The sequence below is a fragment of the Olea europaea genome, chromosome 2 (assembly GCF_002742605.1).
Source record: "Olea europaea var. sylvestris chromosome 2, O_europaea_v1, whole genome shotgun sequence".
Taxonomy (NCBI): Eukaryota; Viridiplantae; Streptophyta; class Magnoliopsida; order Lamiales; family Oleaceae; genus Olea; species Olea europaea.
In genome coordinates, this window is record NC_036238.1 from 28,890,072 (window position 1) to 28,905,227 (window position 15,156).

At 31.7% G+C, this 15,156-nt stretch overlaps 1 protein-coding gene across 1 annotated transcript; it reads right to left on the reverse strand.

Annotated features, from left to right (window-relative positions):
- Nucleotides 1-2,875: 2,875 nt before the first annotated feature.
- LOC111369908 (actin-7-like) lies at nucleotides 2,876-5,962 on the reverse strand. Its single transcript, XM_022991623.1, has 5 exons — nucleotides 5,815-5,962; nucleotides 4,633-4,701; nucleotides 4,139-4,532; nucleotides 3,434-4,047; nucleotides 2,876-3,321 (listed from the first exon to the last, which is right to left on the reverse strand). The coding sequence occupies exons 2-5, from the start codon at nucleotides 4,690-4,692 to the stop codon at nucleotides 3,256-3,258; spliced, it is 1,134 nt and encodes a 377-aa protein (XP_022847391.1). The 5' UTR covers nucleotides 4,693-4,701; nucleotides 5,815-5,962; the 3' UTR covers nucleotides 2,876-3,255.
- Between the last annotated feature and the right edge of the window lie 9,194 nt (nucleotides 5,963-15,156).

The window sequence follows — 15,156 nt, forward strand, 5'->3', positions numbered from 1 at the left end:
GATTTATTTCTTGGGCTGCCTTATTAAGTTCTTTTTGGGCTTCTTTGTTTGGGATGTAGGCGGCTTCTTTGTTTATTGGATTAGGTTTCTATAGTCTGTTTTATTCAGACTGCTTCCTCTTGGGCTTATATTCTATTGGGCTGTTATTCGCTTGGGCTATGATATATAACTGATTTTTGGGTTATGGATTGGTTGGTTTATTTATTGATTTGGATAAAAACATTTTCTTGATTGGGCTTAAGTTCATTTAATTGGGCCTACTCTTTGTTGGTTTAGACTTGTTGATTTGTTGGATTATTTCAAATTTTACGGCTTGTCAATTCGGCACAATGGATTTTATCAAGATTAGATTGTTGAGTTTTGGTTGCTCGGGTGATGAGCTTGAGTTTTGGATTATTAGAGAATGATCATATTTGCATTTTTTAAGGAGTAGGCTTTTTGGTGGAATTTCTCTCAACTACAGCATTTTAGCCAACGATATATTGTTGGAATCTTGGCCAGTATATTGGTGTTAGAATTTTTATCGGAACACGGATTATGTGTTCGACTGAGTTCTCTCGACATATAGAGTTCACTATGCGTGTTAATACACTACGTGAATTTCTTTTAGAAATTCTTTTTGAGGAGTGAGTTCTCTGAAATATCTTTGGAGTAGTTCTTGGTTGTTCATGCGCTATTTGTTGTTCTTGATTTCTTGTCGTCACCAATTGTCATAGATGGTTGCTTTGATTTAGATTTCTTATTTGTGGGCACAAGTCTTATCATCATCTTTGATTCATGATTGCAAATTGATGTCTTTACCAGTATCAATTTGTTGGGATGTTAATGAGATTAAACAAAGATTACGAATATCATCAAAGATTACAGAAAATTATGACTATGTTATAATTTATTATACCATATATAAATAGATTGTTTTTACCATATTTAGTTTGTCTTATTAAGTATATTTGACATGACATTGATATTGTTTTCACAAGTTTAATATATTTTTTAAATCAATCTCACGATAAGATATATTATTAAAAAAAAAGTAATGATATCCAATACCACTTGTATCAAGCACCAGTTTAGGCGGTAATTAAATGTTATTAAATGACAAGTTTCCTTAAATGCAATATCACATAATTAATTTATTTGAACCTTTCAAGTTTGGCTACATAAACTAATGCTATATGGCATTGTTCTATTAAAACAATGAAAGAAAAACAGTAGAAGGAAGGGCTTGGTCTAACCTCGAAAAGTGAGTTATCCATTGCTGTTTCGTAATTAATTTGTCTTATTACTTATTAGTTGTTGTAAAGAGGGTTATCGAATGATGGGTTCCACTTCAAATCACAGAAATTCAAAATAACTTGAAAAGTTCTGCTTGGACGAACGTTATTGTTGGGAATAAACACAACAATTTGTATATTGAAATATGCTACTTGTACGTAATACGATATTCATATCAGTGTTCATGTGGGGGGGGGACCCAACACTAATATGGACACCTTGATGTACGTGTAGCTCCACCCTGATATATTTGGACTGAAAGGAGGAAAAAGAGAGTTCTTCACATGCTAATCACTTTTGCATAGTATATCAAGGCTGTTAATAGATTCCTTAGATCAAATGTGTAAGGCCAGACCAAAAAAATAAAGCTGAAAGAAGATTACTCTAAAGGGGTTGCTTTAATTATTTTTTAGTTGTTTAATTCCCAATTTGTCGACTTTTGCTGTGTCACCAACCTTCATTTGGGTGCACTATTAATATTATGTTGCAAACTTTATCAATGATATGATCACGGTCACACTACATCACGAGCCCACTACACTTTTCAAGTATGGCTTTCATTTATCTAAACGTGTTGCAATAGCGGTCAACTGGATACAATAATATACCAAACCGATCATTTCTAGTGTTTATTCTTATCTAGTCTAACATCGTAATCGTTTGAGGAATCAAAAAGATGTTGCCATTTTTCAGGTATGGCTTTCATTTGACACCATTAACCTCGATTCATTGCAATATATCGACTCTCTCCATCCCACAGAGATAAATTTATTTATATTTTCACACAGATTAAAAAAATATAATTAAAAATATATATTTTTCTAACAATTTTGTAAAATATTCCTACATTAAATAATTATAATTATTTAAATAAAAGTAACTTACATTTGTTGTTAAGACGCATTAAATTGGAACATATTTAAAAACTCTCTCAAAAATATAGTTATCCATAATTTGGAACAGACGTAAAGGAGAGTAAGCCTATAAACGGAGGGAATGTGATTTATCGACCATAATTTTTAAAAGCCAAAAGCTACTTGTGATGGTTTTTTATAAGAGGAAACTAACACGGCGTGACTTTCTCAGGAAACTTCTATCATCCCAACCCGTTTCAAACAAAAACATCTGCCCAAACCAAAGAAGTCCCAAGTACCATATGCAGAAAATTAAGCCTTCAAAGCAGAATGGGAAGCAAACAATGTATTCCGATCGACTATAAATTGACATCACAGATTTCAAGTTTTTAATGATACTGAAGTTAAACCAAACTGATCCGAACTGAATCAGCATTCGCAAGTCGAAGCCCCAGGCCATTCAACATAATCCCATCTCGAAAAACTCACGGGTTGGATAACTCATATCACCAAGGACCACTACCATCCTCTATTTCGTTTGGGTCGTGAAACAATAAGGCAGAGAACAACACGGTAACCAATAATTCATTACCGATATAAAATTTGTGGCCAAAAGCAGGGCAGAGATTCCCCACACTAGGATACAAATTTTATACCTCACACATTTTGAAGAACATTTGGGTACAGGACAATCTCATCCTAATCTTACAGATCATAATAAGCCAAAAACGTAAACCGGCCACAACTTGAATAGAACTAAATATTGCATCCAGATGAAGAAATTCGAAATTTCTCAAACCAGAAATAAATAATATAAGTTCCACAAACTGACACTAATATGGAAATTTCCCGTACAACAATATGAACATAAATGTTTGCTGGAAGGAGATACGAAATGAAATGGTAAAAAGAGAGAAACATAACCACTCTGAAACTACAAATGACCTCTTAAATAAAACCGAATGTGAAATATGATAAAACACCATGATCGGAATATCCCATTCGTCATAACCCCACCTTCAAAACTCCTCCATGTCAACCAAACTGTCTTCGTTTGAAAGATAACGCAAAAAAACCAACTAAATGAGTAAAAAGTCAACTCACCATAAGCAATAATAGCAGCAACTTAGAAGCACTTCCTGTGGACAATAGATGGACCAGATTCATCATATTCGCCCTTAGAAATCCACATCTGTCATGTCACGAAGAAAGAATGTCAATCACAATCATGGAAACATTCACTCATTCGAATTTTCATTAAAGAGTTCATTTAACTAGTGATAATAAAGTTAACATTAATGTACCTGCTGGAATGTGCTGAGAGATGCGAGAATTGACCCTCCGATCCAGACACTGTACTTTCTCTCGGGTGGTGCGACAACTTTGATCTTCATGCTGCTGGGAGCCAAGGCAGTGATTTCTTTGCTCATACGGTCAGCAATGCCAGGGAACATGGTGGAACCACCACTGAGGACAATGTTACCATAGAGATCCTTCCTAATATCAACGTCACACTTCATGATTGAGTTATAGGTTGTCTCGTGAATTCCAGCAGCTTCCATTCCAATCAAAGAAGGCTGGTAGAGGACTTCCGGGCAACGGAATCTCTCAGCTCCAATTGTAATAACCTGTCCATCGGGCAATTCATAGTTCTTCTCAACAGATGAGCTGCTCTTGGCGGTCTCAAGCTCCTGTTCATAGTCAAGTGCCACATAAGCAAGCTTCTCCTTCATGTCACGGACAATTTCTCGCTCAGCTGATGTGGTGAACATGTAACCTCTTTCAGTGAGGATCTTCATGAGATAGTCTGTGAGGTCACGACCAGCAAGGTCCAGACGAAGGATGGCATGGGGCAGAGCATACCCTTCATAAATGGGGACAGTATGACTCACACCATCACCAGAATCCAGAACAATACCTGTCATCAAAAGAAATCCATACGTCATTAAATAAAACTACTACTGCATGTTCAACAGAGACATATTTAGATTCCAAGAACTGATACACACCAGTTGTACGACCACTTGCATAGAGGGAAAGAACGGCTTGGATAGCAACATACATTGCTGGAACATTGAAGGTCTCAAACATGATCTGGGTCATCTTCTCTCTGTTAGCCTTGGGGTTGAGAGGTGCCTCAGTGAGAAGCACAGGATGCTCCTCAGGAGCAACACGAAGTTCATTGTAGAAAGTGTGATGCCAAATCTTCTCCATGTCATCCCAGTTGCTGACTATACCATGCTCAATAGGGTATTTCAAGGTCAAGATACCTCTTTTAGACTGAGCTTCATCACCCACGTATGCATCCTTCTGTCCCATCCCAACCATAACACCAGTGTGTCGTGGTCGGCCCACAATACTTGGGAAAACTGCCCTGGGAGCATCATCACCTGCAAATCCAGCCTGAATATAAAACATAAAACAGTTATTTCATGTAACCAACTTCATAATTATTCACAAAGTAACAAAGGCTTCCAACAACAACTCAAGAATATTGACTAACCTTCACCATTCCAGTTCCATTATCGCAGACAAGGGGTTGAATATCCTCAGCATCGGCCATTTCTATTTACTGGGAGAAAAAAAAAACATATCTAATCAGCACGGAGAATCACATGTATCCATATCAGACAAGAAATAAAAACATGGCATATTGACAAGTGCACAGACACGAAACCTCATAGATTTCAATCCTCAGTGGTACAAAGTTTTCTGATATAAACATATAACAAGGATGACAACGTATATAGTTATCGCTCTGTATAAGCCTGCTACAATACCACAGATATTCATGAATCACCCAAACTTCCTGAGCATAAATAAAGGGGAAAAAAAATCATATTAATCACAAAGGGATTACATACACCATTACAGTCATCCATTTAAAATTTGATTTCGTCCCACTTTTTTGAAGTCAAAACAGAATCAGAGAATCACATGTATCCATATCAGACAAGAAATAAAAACATGGCATATTGACAAGTGCACAGACAGGAAACCTCATAGATTTCAATCCTCAGTGGTACAAAGTTTTCTGATATAAACATATAACAAGGATGACAACGTATATAGTTATCGCTCTGTATAAGCCTGCTACAATACCACAGATATTCATGAATCACCCAAACTTCCTGAGCATAAATAAAGGGGAAAAAAAATCATATTAATCACAAAGGGATTACATACACCATTACAGTCATCCATTTAAAATTTGATTTCGTCCCACTTTTTTGAAGTCAAAACAGAATCCAGAAGGAATGATATTAAAAACACAAAACATGAAAGGAACAAAAGCACCACCAAATTAAAGCGACAATGCATACAACCAGAGATTCATAGTCATCGTCATCAGCTTAGATGTGTGAAGATAATTTTTTATTCACAGACGACCTAATTTCAAACAAAATAAATTAGAATTCTCAACTAGAAATTGCAGATCTGTAAAAACAGACCAGATCTTGTCATATATTATGCTAAAAACAACAGATCGGCCCAAATGAATTATTAACATTAAGAATTAAAAATCTAAACCTTTATTCAATAAATTATCAACAAATAAATCATTGCACACACAAACACTTCAGATCTAGTCATTGAAATACATTATAAATCAAATCGAACAATGAAATTTGCTTGCACCAAAAAAAAAATAACAAAAATGGGAATAAAAACTGAGCTAATTTACCTTAATTTGAGAGAAACGTTATCGAGAGAGCAAAAAACTGAGATTGAATAGTTTTGTAGCTTCGATTTTGATTTTTGCTCTCTCTTTTCTCCGTACGCTAGGCCGCCTAGAGGAACGCTAAAGGAGGAATCAAATGAGGTAGGACTGAAAAATGGGGAGACGTCAATTTATATACACACGCTTGTATGATTTGCATTTTGGGTTATTTTTATTAATTTTTTCCTTTTTTTTAACTAATTTCTTTTTGAGTGAACAGAAATTACGGGGGTAAAAAATGGAGTTCAAATCTGTGGTTGTGTCATTTTGGCTCATTAAAATATTGTAAAAATGCTAAAGGTACATCACATTTTACGTAAGGATGTCCATTATGGACACTTGGAGAGGCGCTTGAAGCACGCAAGAGCCCACAGGTGAGACGTCAATGGCAAGGAGCCGGGGTGTCCATAATGGACACCCTTAGGTATGGAGTGATGTACCCCTAGCAGCACTATAAATATTGATCCACTGTCCTATTTGGTTTGGTAGGATTTTTTTAATTAAATTTTGATAAAAAATTATAAAATATATGATTGAAAAGTTGTAAATCTCATTATATATAATTAAAATTGATTATTGAATTTAACTTACATTTAAATTTTGATAACTTTCAAACGTGGGCTTAACTCTGGTTTGGTTCCAATTTTCTAAAATTTATTTTCTTCTAAATTCATTTAACAATTATATCTAATTTCTAATAAAAAAGGGAAGGAGGGTCTACTATTGATGCAATAGTAACTTAATTCAATTTTACTATGTATGGTGTCATTTTTTATTTTTCATTTTGTTTATGTCAAACAAATATTTTTCCACACATCATGCCACTAGCATTAAAAAATAATAATAATTTTAGTAAATATAAATTGCTATAAGCAAAAAAAAAAAAAAATCCTTTTTCGCACATGAACTTTAAAAAATAAAATAAACTCTCCGCACAGTGCGGAAAGATGGCAAATCGTGTGCGGAGTAAAAAAAGGAAGAAAAAACTCTCCGTACAGTGTAAAGTAAAAAAAATCTCTACGCACAATGCAGAGAGATGTCAAACACCATGACAAAACTCTCTGCACGGTACGGAGAGATGGCAAATCATGTGCGGAGTAAAAAAAGGAAGAAAAAAACTCTTCACATAGTGCGGAGAGTTGGCAAACTCTCCATACAGTGTGAAGTAAAAAAATCTCTACGCACAATGCGGAGAGATGGCAAACACCATGGCAAAACTCTTCGCACGGTGCGGAGAAATGATATTCTGTGCGGACTCTCTGTACAGTGCGAAATAAAAAAAGCAAAAAAAAAAAAATTTCGCACAGTACGGAGAGTTGACAAACTCTCCGTACAATGCGAAGTTAAAAAAAAAAAAAAAAACTCTTCGCACACTGACTGTCACGTGCGTTGCACGAGTTTTACATTTATCGTATTTTTATTAGTGTATGAATTTTAGTTTTTTGGAAAGTTTTTGAAGCAATATCTAGAAATATTTTTATGATATAGAAATTAATTGCAAATTATTTTTACAATTGTGTAACAGTATTGTGTCATTTAGAAAAAATATACTTGTATATTTCATACTTGAATAAAAAATATAGGAGATTATACAATTTATTTTGTTTGTATTCTTTGATAGTGTTGATATGATTGAATTGAATGTGAAAATTATATTTCTAAATTTTGTGTAATTTAATATTGAAAAATTGAAGATTGAGCACCATATTCATGTGCATTTATATTTTGTACTTCATATATATTTAATATTTATTTTATGCTTATGTTTAAAAAATAAAAATCTAAATTTTTTTTTGTAATTCGGTTTGGTAAGTGAATGTACGGTGTTCTGCATACTCGGTATTTGTAAGTGTAAAAATCGGTACATAAAAATACAGTAAGCTGCTAATACGATAAGTTGCAAATACGGTAGGCAACATATACGATAAGTTGCAAATACGGTAGACATCATATACGGTAAGCTTCCTGTCAATAAGGTAAGCTGCATATGTGGATTTATAATTTGTTATAAATGTATAAAATTTATTTAATATTGAATATCTTAAGTATTAAATGTTGTAATTCAATATTGTTTCATTTTTTATAATTGTATTTTCGAGAATAAAAAAAAAGTAGTTATGAAATTGCTAATTTTTAAATGTGTTTTTTTGTTGAAAATAAAAATATTTTTTTTATGTTATTTGTAAAAAAAAATTATTGTAATTTTATTAACATAATAAGAAGATTTATTATGCATTTTTATTTTTTGCATTTTGTGAAGAATTTTGTTTATGGTGATTGACAAATATTCTTCCACACACGCATCATGCCAATAATATTAAAAAAATACTAATAATTTTAGTATATATAAATTTCATGAGACAAAAAAAAAATCTCCATACATGAGCAAAAAAAAAGACTCCGCAAAGTTCGGAAAGATGACAAACTATCTTTCCGTACATTGTGAAGAGAAAAACAAAAACACTCGGAGTTTTATCTACAAGTTCCAAGAGGCATTTTCTCAAACAACTTTTGAACAATGCATTGATCACTTTAATTCCTGGCCTACAACCCGAAAATATAATTTCATTGAAAATTGTATCCGCTTCTAATATCCAAGAGCTGTTATCACGCAAGTGTAAAATATTGAATTTGGGTGATACCCTAGAGCCTCCATTTGTGAAAGCAATGCCATGGTATTATCAATATTCCCTTCTTTGCACAACTCACATATTGTTTTATTATATGAATCACGAGAAAGTTCCTTTCCAATACCGTAAATATGATTTGCATGCTCAGAAATTGAGCTATGACTGAAATTTAAAGAAGACATAATTGATTTTGAGTCATTTTTTTGACTCTATTTCGTTGTATATACGAAAAATTTACAGTCTTGAAATTTCACTTGTAATTAAGGAATTTGAAAACAACGCTTTGCATTATGCGGAGAGTTTTTTCTTTCTGTATTGTGTGGAGAGTTGGTTTGTCATCTCTCCGCACTGTGCGAAAAGTTTGTCAACTCTCCACACATGGTTCAACTCTCTCCGCACTGTGCGAAGATATTTTTTTCTTTCCGCACACGGTTTAACTCTCTACGCACTGTGCGGAGAGTTTTTTCTCTCCGCTCAGTGTGGAGAGTTTTTTTTGCTCTTCGTATTGTGCGGAAAGGTTTTTTTTTTTTTAATATAACTCCGCACCGTGCGAAGAGTTTAACAGCTCTTCGCACATAGTTCAACTCTCTCCACATTGTGTGGAGAGGTTTTTTTCTCTCTGCGCCTTTTTTTATTTTTATTCCGCACTTGGTTCAACTCTTTTCGCACTGTGCGGAAAGTTTTTTTTTTCAATTTTACAATATTAAACTACACAAAATTTAGAAATATAATCTTCACATTCAATTCAATTATATCAACATTATCAAAGAATACAAGCAAAATAGTTTGTATATTTCTTATTCAAGTATGAAATATACAAGCATATTTTTTTTCTAGATAACATCCTGCTATGCAACTATAAAAATAATTTGCAATTATTTTCTTATATCATAAAAATATTTTTAGATGTTGCTTCAAAAATTTTTCAAAAAAATTAAAATTTATACACTAATAAAAATACGCTAAATACAAAATTCGTGCTACGCACCTGATAGCGACTAGTATTATATAAGATTCTTAACTTTTATCAATTTTTTAACAATTTATTTCATTAAAAGTGGATAAAAATTGTGAATAGAATGATACGTATAATTAAAAATAAAATTTGATTAGTTTGACTTACATTTTAATAAAAAGTAAATTTACCAAACAAGCTCTTAATTAGTAAATGTATCTCATATTGTGTGTTCTACAAAAATGTTTAAATAAAAATTAGCGACCTAAAAGCACTTAGAATGAATTAGATAGCATTAGACAGTATTACAATATAGAGTAATGCTTGAGGTACATAATGAATACGATAATAGTGTCCATTATGTTCAAGAAGAATAATCCTACAATATAATTGTTAAATTTTGTTTATTCTACTATTTAGTCAATGTTTGATACCAATTAAAATTTAGATTTTAATAGAATGAATTAGATAGCATTGGACATTATCCTAATAGAATTGTTGAATTTTGTTTACCGTACTATTTATCCAATGTTTGGCACCAATTAAAATCTAAATTTTAATTTAAATCAAAGTCAACAATTAATTTTAGTCACATATTTTACGGGTCTCACAAATTTTTTAACCATATATTTCATCAACTTGTATCAAAATATACTAAAAAACAGTAATTCCCGGGCTTAGTATAATCTAATACTAAGCAAAGCAAACATGTCGCAAATGTCTGATTTATTGCTCTGTTCTAAGTTTTCTCATGTTAACTCTGAATCAAAATTAGAAGTCATATTTTGTTTTTTACATTTTTTTTTCTGCCATTTGTCACTGTAACAATATTGAAATGTTATGAATACAAGTTGATCTAAGCACAAATTAATTTCTTCAACATAGTGACTCGCGTGCCTATAAAACCTTTGACAATGTATTCTCAAACTATTTAACCTTTTTCTCGAGTCGTTCTTGTAAAAAACATGTGCAATGCAAAGCAATTGTAGAATTGCTACTCATTTGTAAATATTTATGCCAAACCACTTCAAAGTCAACCAATCTTAATCCGCGTTACACTCTCATAGCCTCTAATCTATTTATAATGAAAATTTATATTAGTCATCAAAGTTTATTTATTTCAAAGTAAAGTACTGAAATTTATCTTTTATTTCAATTTGATCATTTGGTTAAATTCATTACCTTTTCTATTCAAAAATTCGACATGGAAACTCGAAATTTGACTGTCCATCTATTGATTAGTTCAAATCAATTAAATAATTCGAATTCCAAAGAATTAATAGAAATCGAAATATTAATCTATCCCGTTCATTTCAATAAAAAATATTAACAAAATGCTCGCCTCGTCCTTATGCAGGAAATAGATAGTCAACTCTACAATGATTGCCTAAAGCGAACCTACGCAAAAAAGTCGTACGTCTTTTGTAAAACCAATGACATTTTCTTAGTTTGAAATCCAGCTCAACAAAATAATTAACAATTGCTAAAACTTAACATATATATATATATATATATATATTTTGTTTAAAAATCGACTCCAGGCTGAACTCAGCCTATGAACATAATTTTCTTATTAATTTGGAATTTCTATGATTTTGAAAATTATGTTTTTTTTTTGAAAACTTGAAAAATATTATGAAGTTCCTATAAATTATTGAGGTATGCATTATTTTACTTATTTATTAATCTATAATAACCAAAATAATATTAACCTATATATAAGATTTTAAAGTTCTTTTCTTTCCTAAAATTATCCAATACGACTTATCAAACATGCCTCTAGTATGAATATTTTTCTTATGCAGGATAGAAAATTAACTATTCATTTTAATTTTAAGGGGTGTTTGAAAGTCATTTTTATGTAAAAATGCATTTTAAAATTATAACTTGATGGAAAGTGTGTGATTGAAAAATAAGGAAATTTTTTTGATTTACGTGTAATATTATTTTAATAAAGAATGTGTGATTAAAAAGAAAAGAAAGAAAAATGTATTTTGAAAAAAAGGGGTACCAAACGGAATGTTAAGTTCCTTGATATTTTTTGAATCATAAATCCCATTTATATATGCATAATGGGCCACTAAACCCACTTACAGTAGTCCATTCTATCGAGAGCACTAATCTTTAAGGACATTGACATAAACAGCAAAGTCTCATATCAGTTTCATTTTTGGCGACCCTTTTGAGCAAATATTGCAAAAGTTCCAAGATGAATGGACCACCTTTTTGTGAAGATTAGTTAATCATATCAACATATTGTTTATTTTTTCTTCATTTTATCCCTGTGTTATATTACCCCCGAGATCTTACTTTATTCTTAGTCTAGTCTTGATAAACGTTCTAGTACGTATAACATTCTTGCTTTCTAATCTAAGACATAATTCTCTTTTTACATTTTTTGAAATTTACGTTTACACATTAGAGGTGTTGGTAGCCGTGTATGACCTAGGTTGTTTCATGGCTCAGCACAATCCATTAGGTCTTGATATATATGTAAAAGATATAAAATTAAAACAATCAATATGAGAAACTCGTTCCTCAACAATAAGAGTCAATTTCACTTCTAATCATGTAATGTTTTATATGTTGAATTTAGCAACTAAAGAAGGGCTAAATATCTTACTCTCTCGTCCATAACCTAATTATATATACAAAGTTGGCAAGTGAATTGAAGATTGAATTCAACAAACACGAAAAAGATAACATAATAGAAAATGACTTCTCTTGGAATTATTTACAATTGCAATAATCAATGAAAACTAATGAACAAGTGCGTCACAATATATTTAGTATAGTATTGAATAGGTTTAGACAAGATTAACAATTTTATTTATTATATTGTCTAATATTATTAACAAGCTACTAAAATTTAAAAAATCCTACATATATAAAAGAGCAAAACCTTGATTGGACACGTGTCTTAATTTCCCATCGTTTTCCTTTTCTTTCTTTTTTTTCCTTTCATTCTTTCATTACTTCACGCAACCATCAGCTCAAACATCTCCCCATCCCATCCCATCCCACTCCACAATCTCATACCTCCAAAATTTGATTAAATCAAGCTCATTTGTATGCTTGGCCATATCTCCATCCAATTCCATCCAAAATTGCGACACCCACAATCAAACTCTATCATGGATTGTTTATACAACTGAAGACGAGCAGTTCCATGGTCACTTATCATCATCAGCAAACATTTTAAATTAGAATCTCTATAATTTTTATGTAAGTATATGTTTATTGTACTTTCAAGTAACCATTTGTTTTCTATTTTTATGAAGTCTGCATTTCAATTTTTTGTTCTTTTGAATTAATCATCATTTTTCCTAAATTATATATATATATCTGTGTGTGTGTGTGTGTAGATTGCAGCTTGCACTCAATAAGAGGCAAATAAAAATTTGAAACAATAGTTTTGTATTATTGTATACTTATGAAGAGAATTAACTTATAAGTTGAATATAAGGAGCTGTACTCAATTATAAGCATTGGAGGATGATTTTTGTAGTTAAGTGCAGTAGAATCACGAGTCTTCGGCTACTCCGTGCAGCACCGTGCTGCACGGAGTTTCTCCATGCAGCATGGATTAACCTCCGTGCTACACGGAGAGTTTCTCCTTACAACATGGAGGCATTAACTCCATGCTGCATGAAGACGTTTCTATGCAGCACGGGTCTCTCCTTCTCATATCGAGCTCTGGTCCTCCTCTCAAAAGTTTTGCTAACAGTTTACATGATGAAGAAATATGTAATCACGTTCTATAGTTGGTGAGGGCATAATTTATGATAATGGATTACACAAGGGTTTTGAAAGTATTCTGAAGTAAGTAATGAATTATGGATTATACTATAGATTGTTATAGAGGCATGAGTAAGACATGATTTATAGTTGGTTATATTGGGGTGAATTTAAGAATTGTGGTGTTATGACATTGCAAGAAACATTGATACTTATATATCACCATAGTTTAAGGTATATTTCAATTTGAAAGGGTTGAAATTGAAGTTGTACGTGTGTATATATATATATAATCATTGGGTGATACAAAATTAAAGGAAAAGAACATCATATTGAGCTCTATCAATTGTTGTTGGGGATAGTTAGAATTTTAGAAAATCGTGAACAATTGAATTTTTGCAAATATTGACAAGTTAGAATTGGATTAGTTACCCTCAAATATTTTTCATTTTAGGGTTTCAAGTACACGGAATTGAGATAAAAAGGTATTTTGATCATTATTGACAGATTGATAAAGGTTACAAGATTCTTTTCTTATAATATAATCGGTTCATGAGATAAATTTATGAATAAATAAATAAGATTTTTATTTATTTGGTGGAGTTTGAGTATTCATCTTTGACTTAGATCTAGAAAGTTAAATAATTAAATTACATTGCGTAGCTTCTTAGAATGTCAGACACTTTGAGGACAATTTCAAAAGACAGGCTATCAACTACAGTTTGTTAATTAAAGGGGACTTGGATAATTATTTATTTTCACGGAAATGATATATAAAAACTAAATACAAGTGACGACATTTAAGGTTATACTTAGATGGTGGAATATTCTAAGGACATTTATTGCGATGACATTGGTGAAAGAATGTTATTTGGTCTTAGTAGGTAGCCATTGGTATACAAAAAGGGAGTTGATTAGAAAATAGTTCAAATCATGACATAAGATAAAGTTTTGAAGAATATGAAAGTAGTATCTTGAACTTTAAATTGGAAATTAGTGGAATTTTTCTATGATTTGGTAAAATGAAAGTTGGGAATATCATATATTGCTTTTGAGATGTTATTTAAAACTTGCGTTCAATTGTTTAATGATGGAGTTTACAATGGGTATATCTGATATTTAAGAGTGTATTGTGTTATTTCTAAGGCTTAGTAGATATTAGAATTAACTGATGCTTTAAGATTACTAGTGGAATTATAGAGATCTCAACTTAGTAAAAGCCAAATAAGATTCAAGATATGAAAGAATGAGTCGTGTCTAGCTAAAGGTTGTTGTAGAAATCACTCATTATGGGTGTTTTATATTCTGAAGTGTTCAAATTCTAGTTGATTGAATTTCGAGGACGAAATTATTTTAAGGAGGTAAAATTGTTGCAACCCAATTTTTCTTAGTCAAAAATCAAAAGTTGACTCGTCAAAGTCAAATAAGAATTAAAATGTAATAAAATATTTTATTTGGGTTATTTTATATATTGGCAATATATGAGAGTTAAGTTGGATACAATTTAAAGTTGGGGATTTACTACTTTCTATTAACTGAAGTTAAAAGGATTAAATGTCATATTAAATTGAAGATGAGGGGCTTTCATGCAAATTTTTGATAGTGGAATACAAATGTCAACTTAACAATCCATTGTTCCATTTTACATTACATATATACACACACATAGACGGGCGGAAAGAACCAGAGAAATCGAGGGATACCGAGGGAAGGAAAAAAAAAAGTGCTGGCGGAGATATGTAGGAGGCGAGATGCCTTTTTCAAGTATTGGGTTGTCTTTCATAGCCTCATTGTTTCTACAATCACAAGTAGGTAAGTTTTATACAAACTTAAATTTCTTATTTGGCTCCAATAAGTGATAAAGAAGTTCAAATTCTTGATGGTTTAGTATGGGTAAACCATTTTGAAGCTTTTAAGTTATGTGAATCAAATATTTACGAATTTTCGGGTTGGAGCTTTGTGAAAAAAAAAAAAAAAAAACAA

Coding starts and splice junctions, on each gene's coding strand:
- LOC111369908 (XM_022991623.1), bottom strand. CDS start 4,692: ATGGCCGATGCTGAGGATATTCAACCCCTTGTCTGCGATAATGGAACT. Junction 4,533..4,632: donor ATGGAACTGGAATGGTGAAG/GTTAGTCAATAT, acceptor TTTTATATTCAG/GCTGGATTTGCAGGTGATGA. Junction 4,048..4,138: donor TGCAAGTGGTCGTACAACTG/GTGTGTATCAGT, acceptor TTTTGATGACAG/GTATTGTTCTGGATTCTGGT.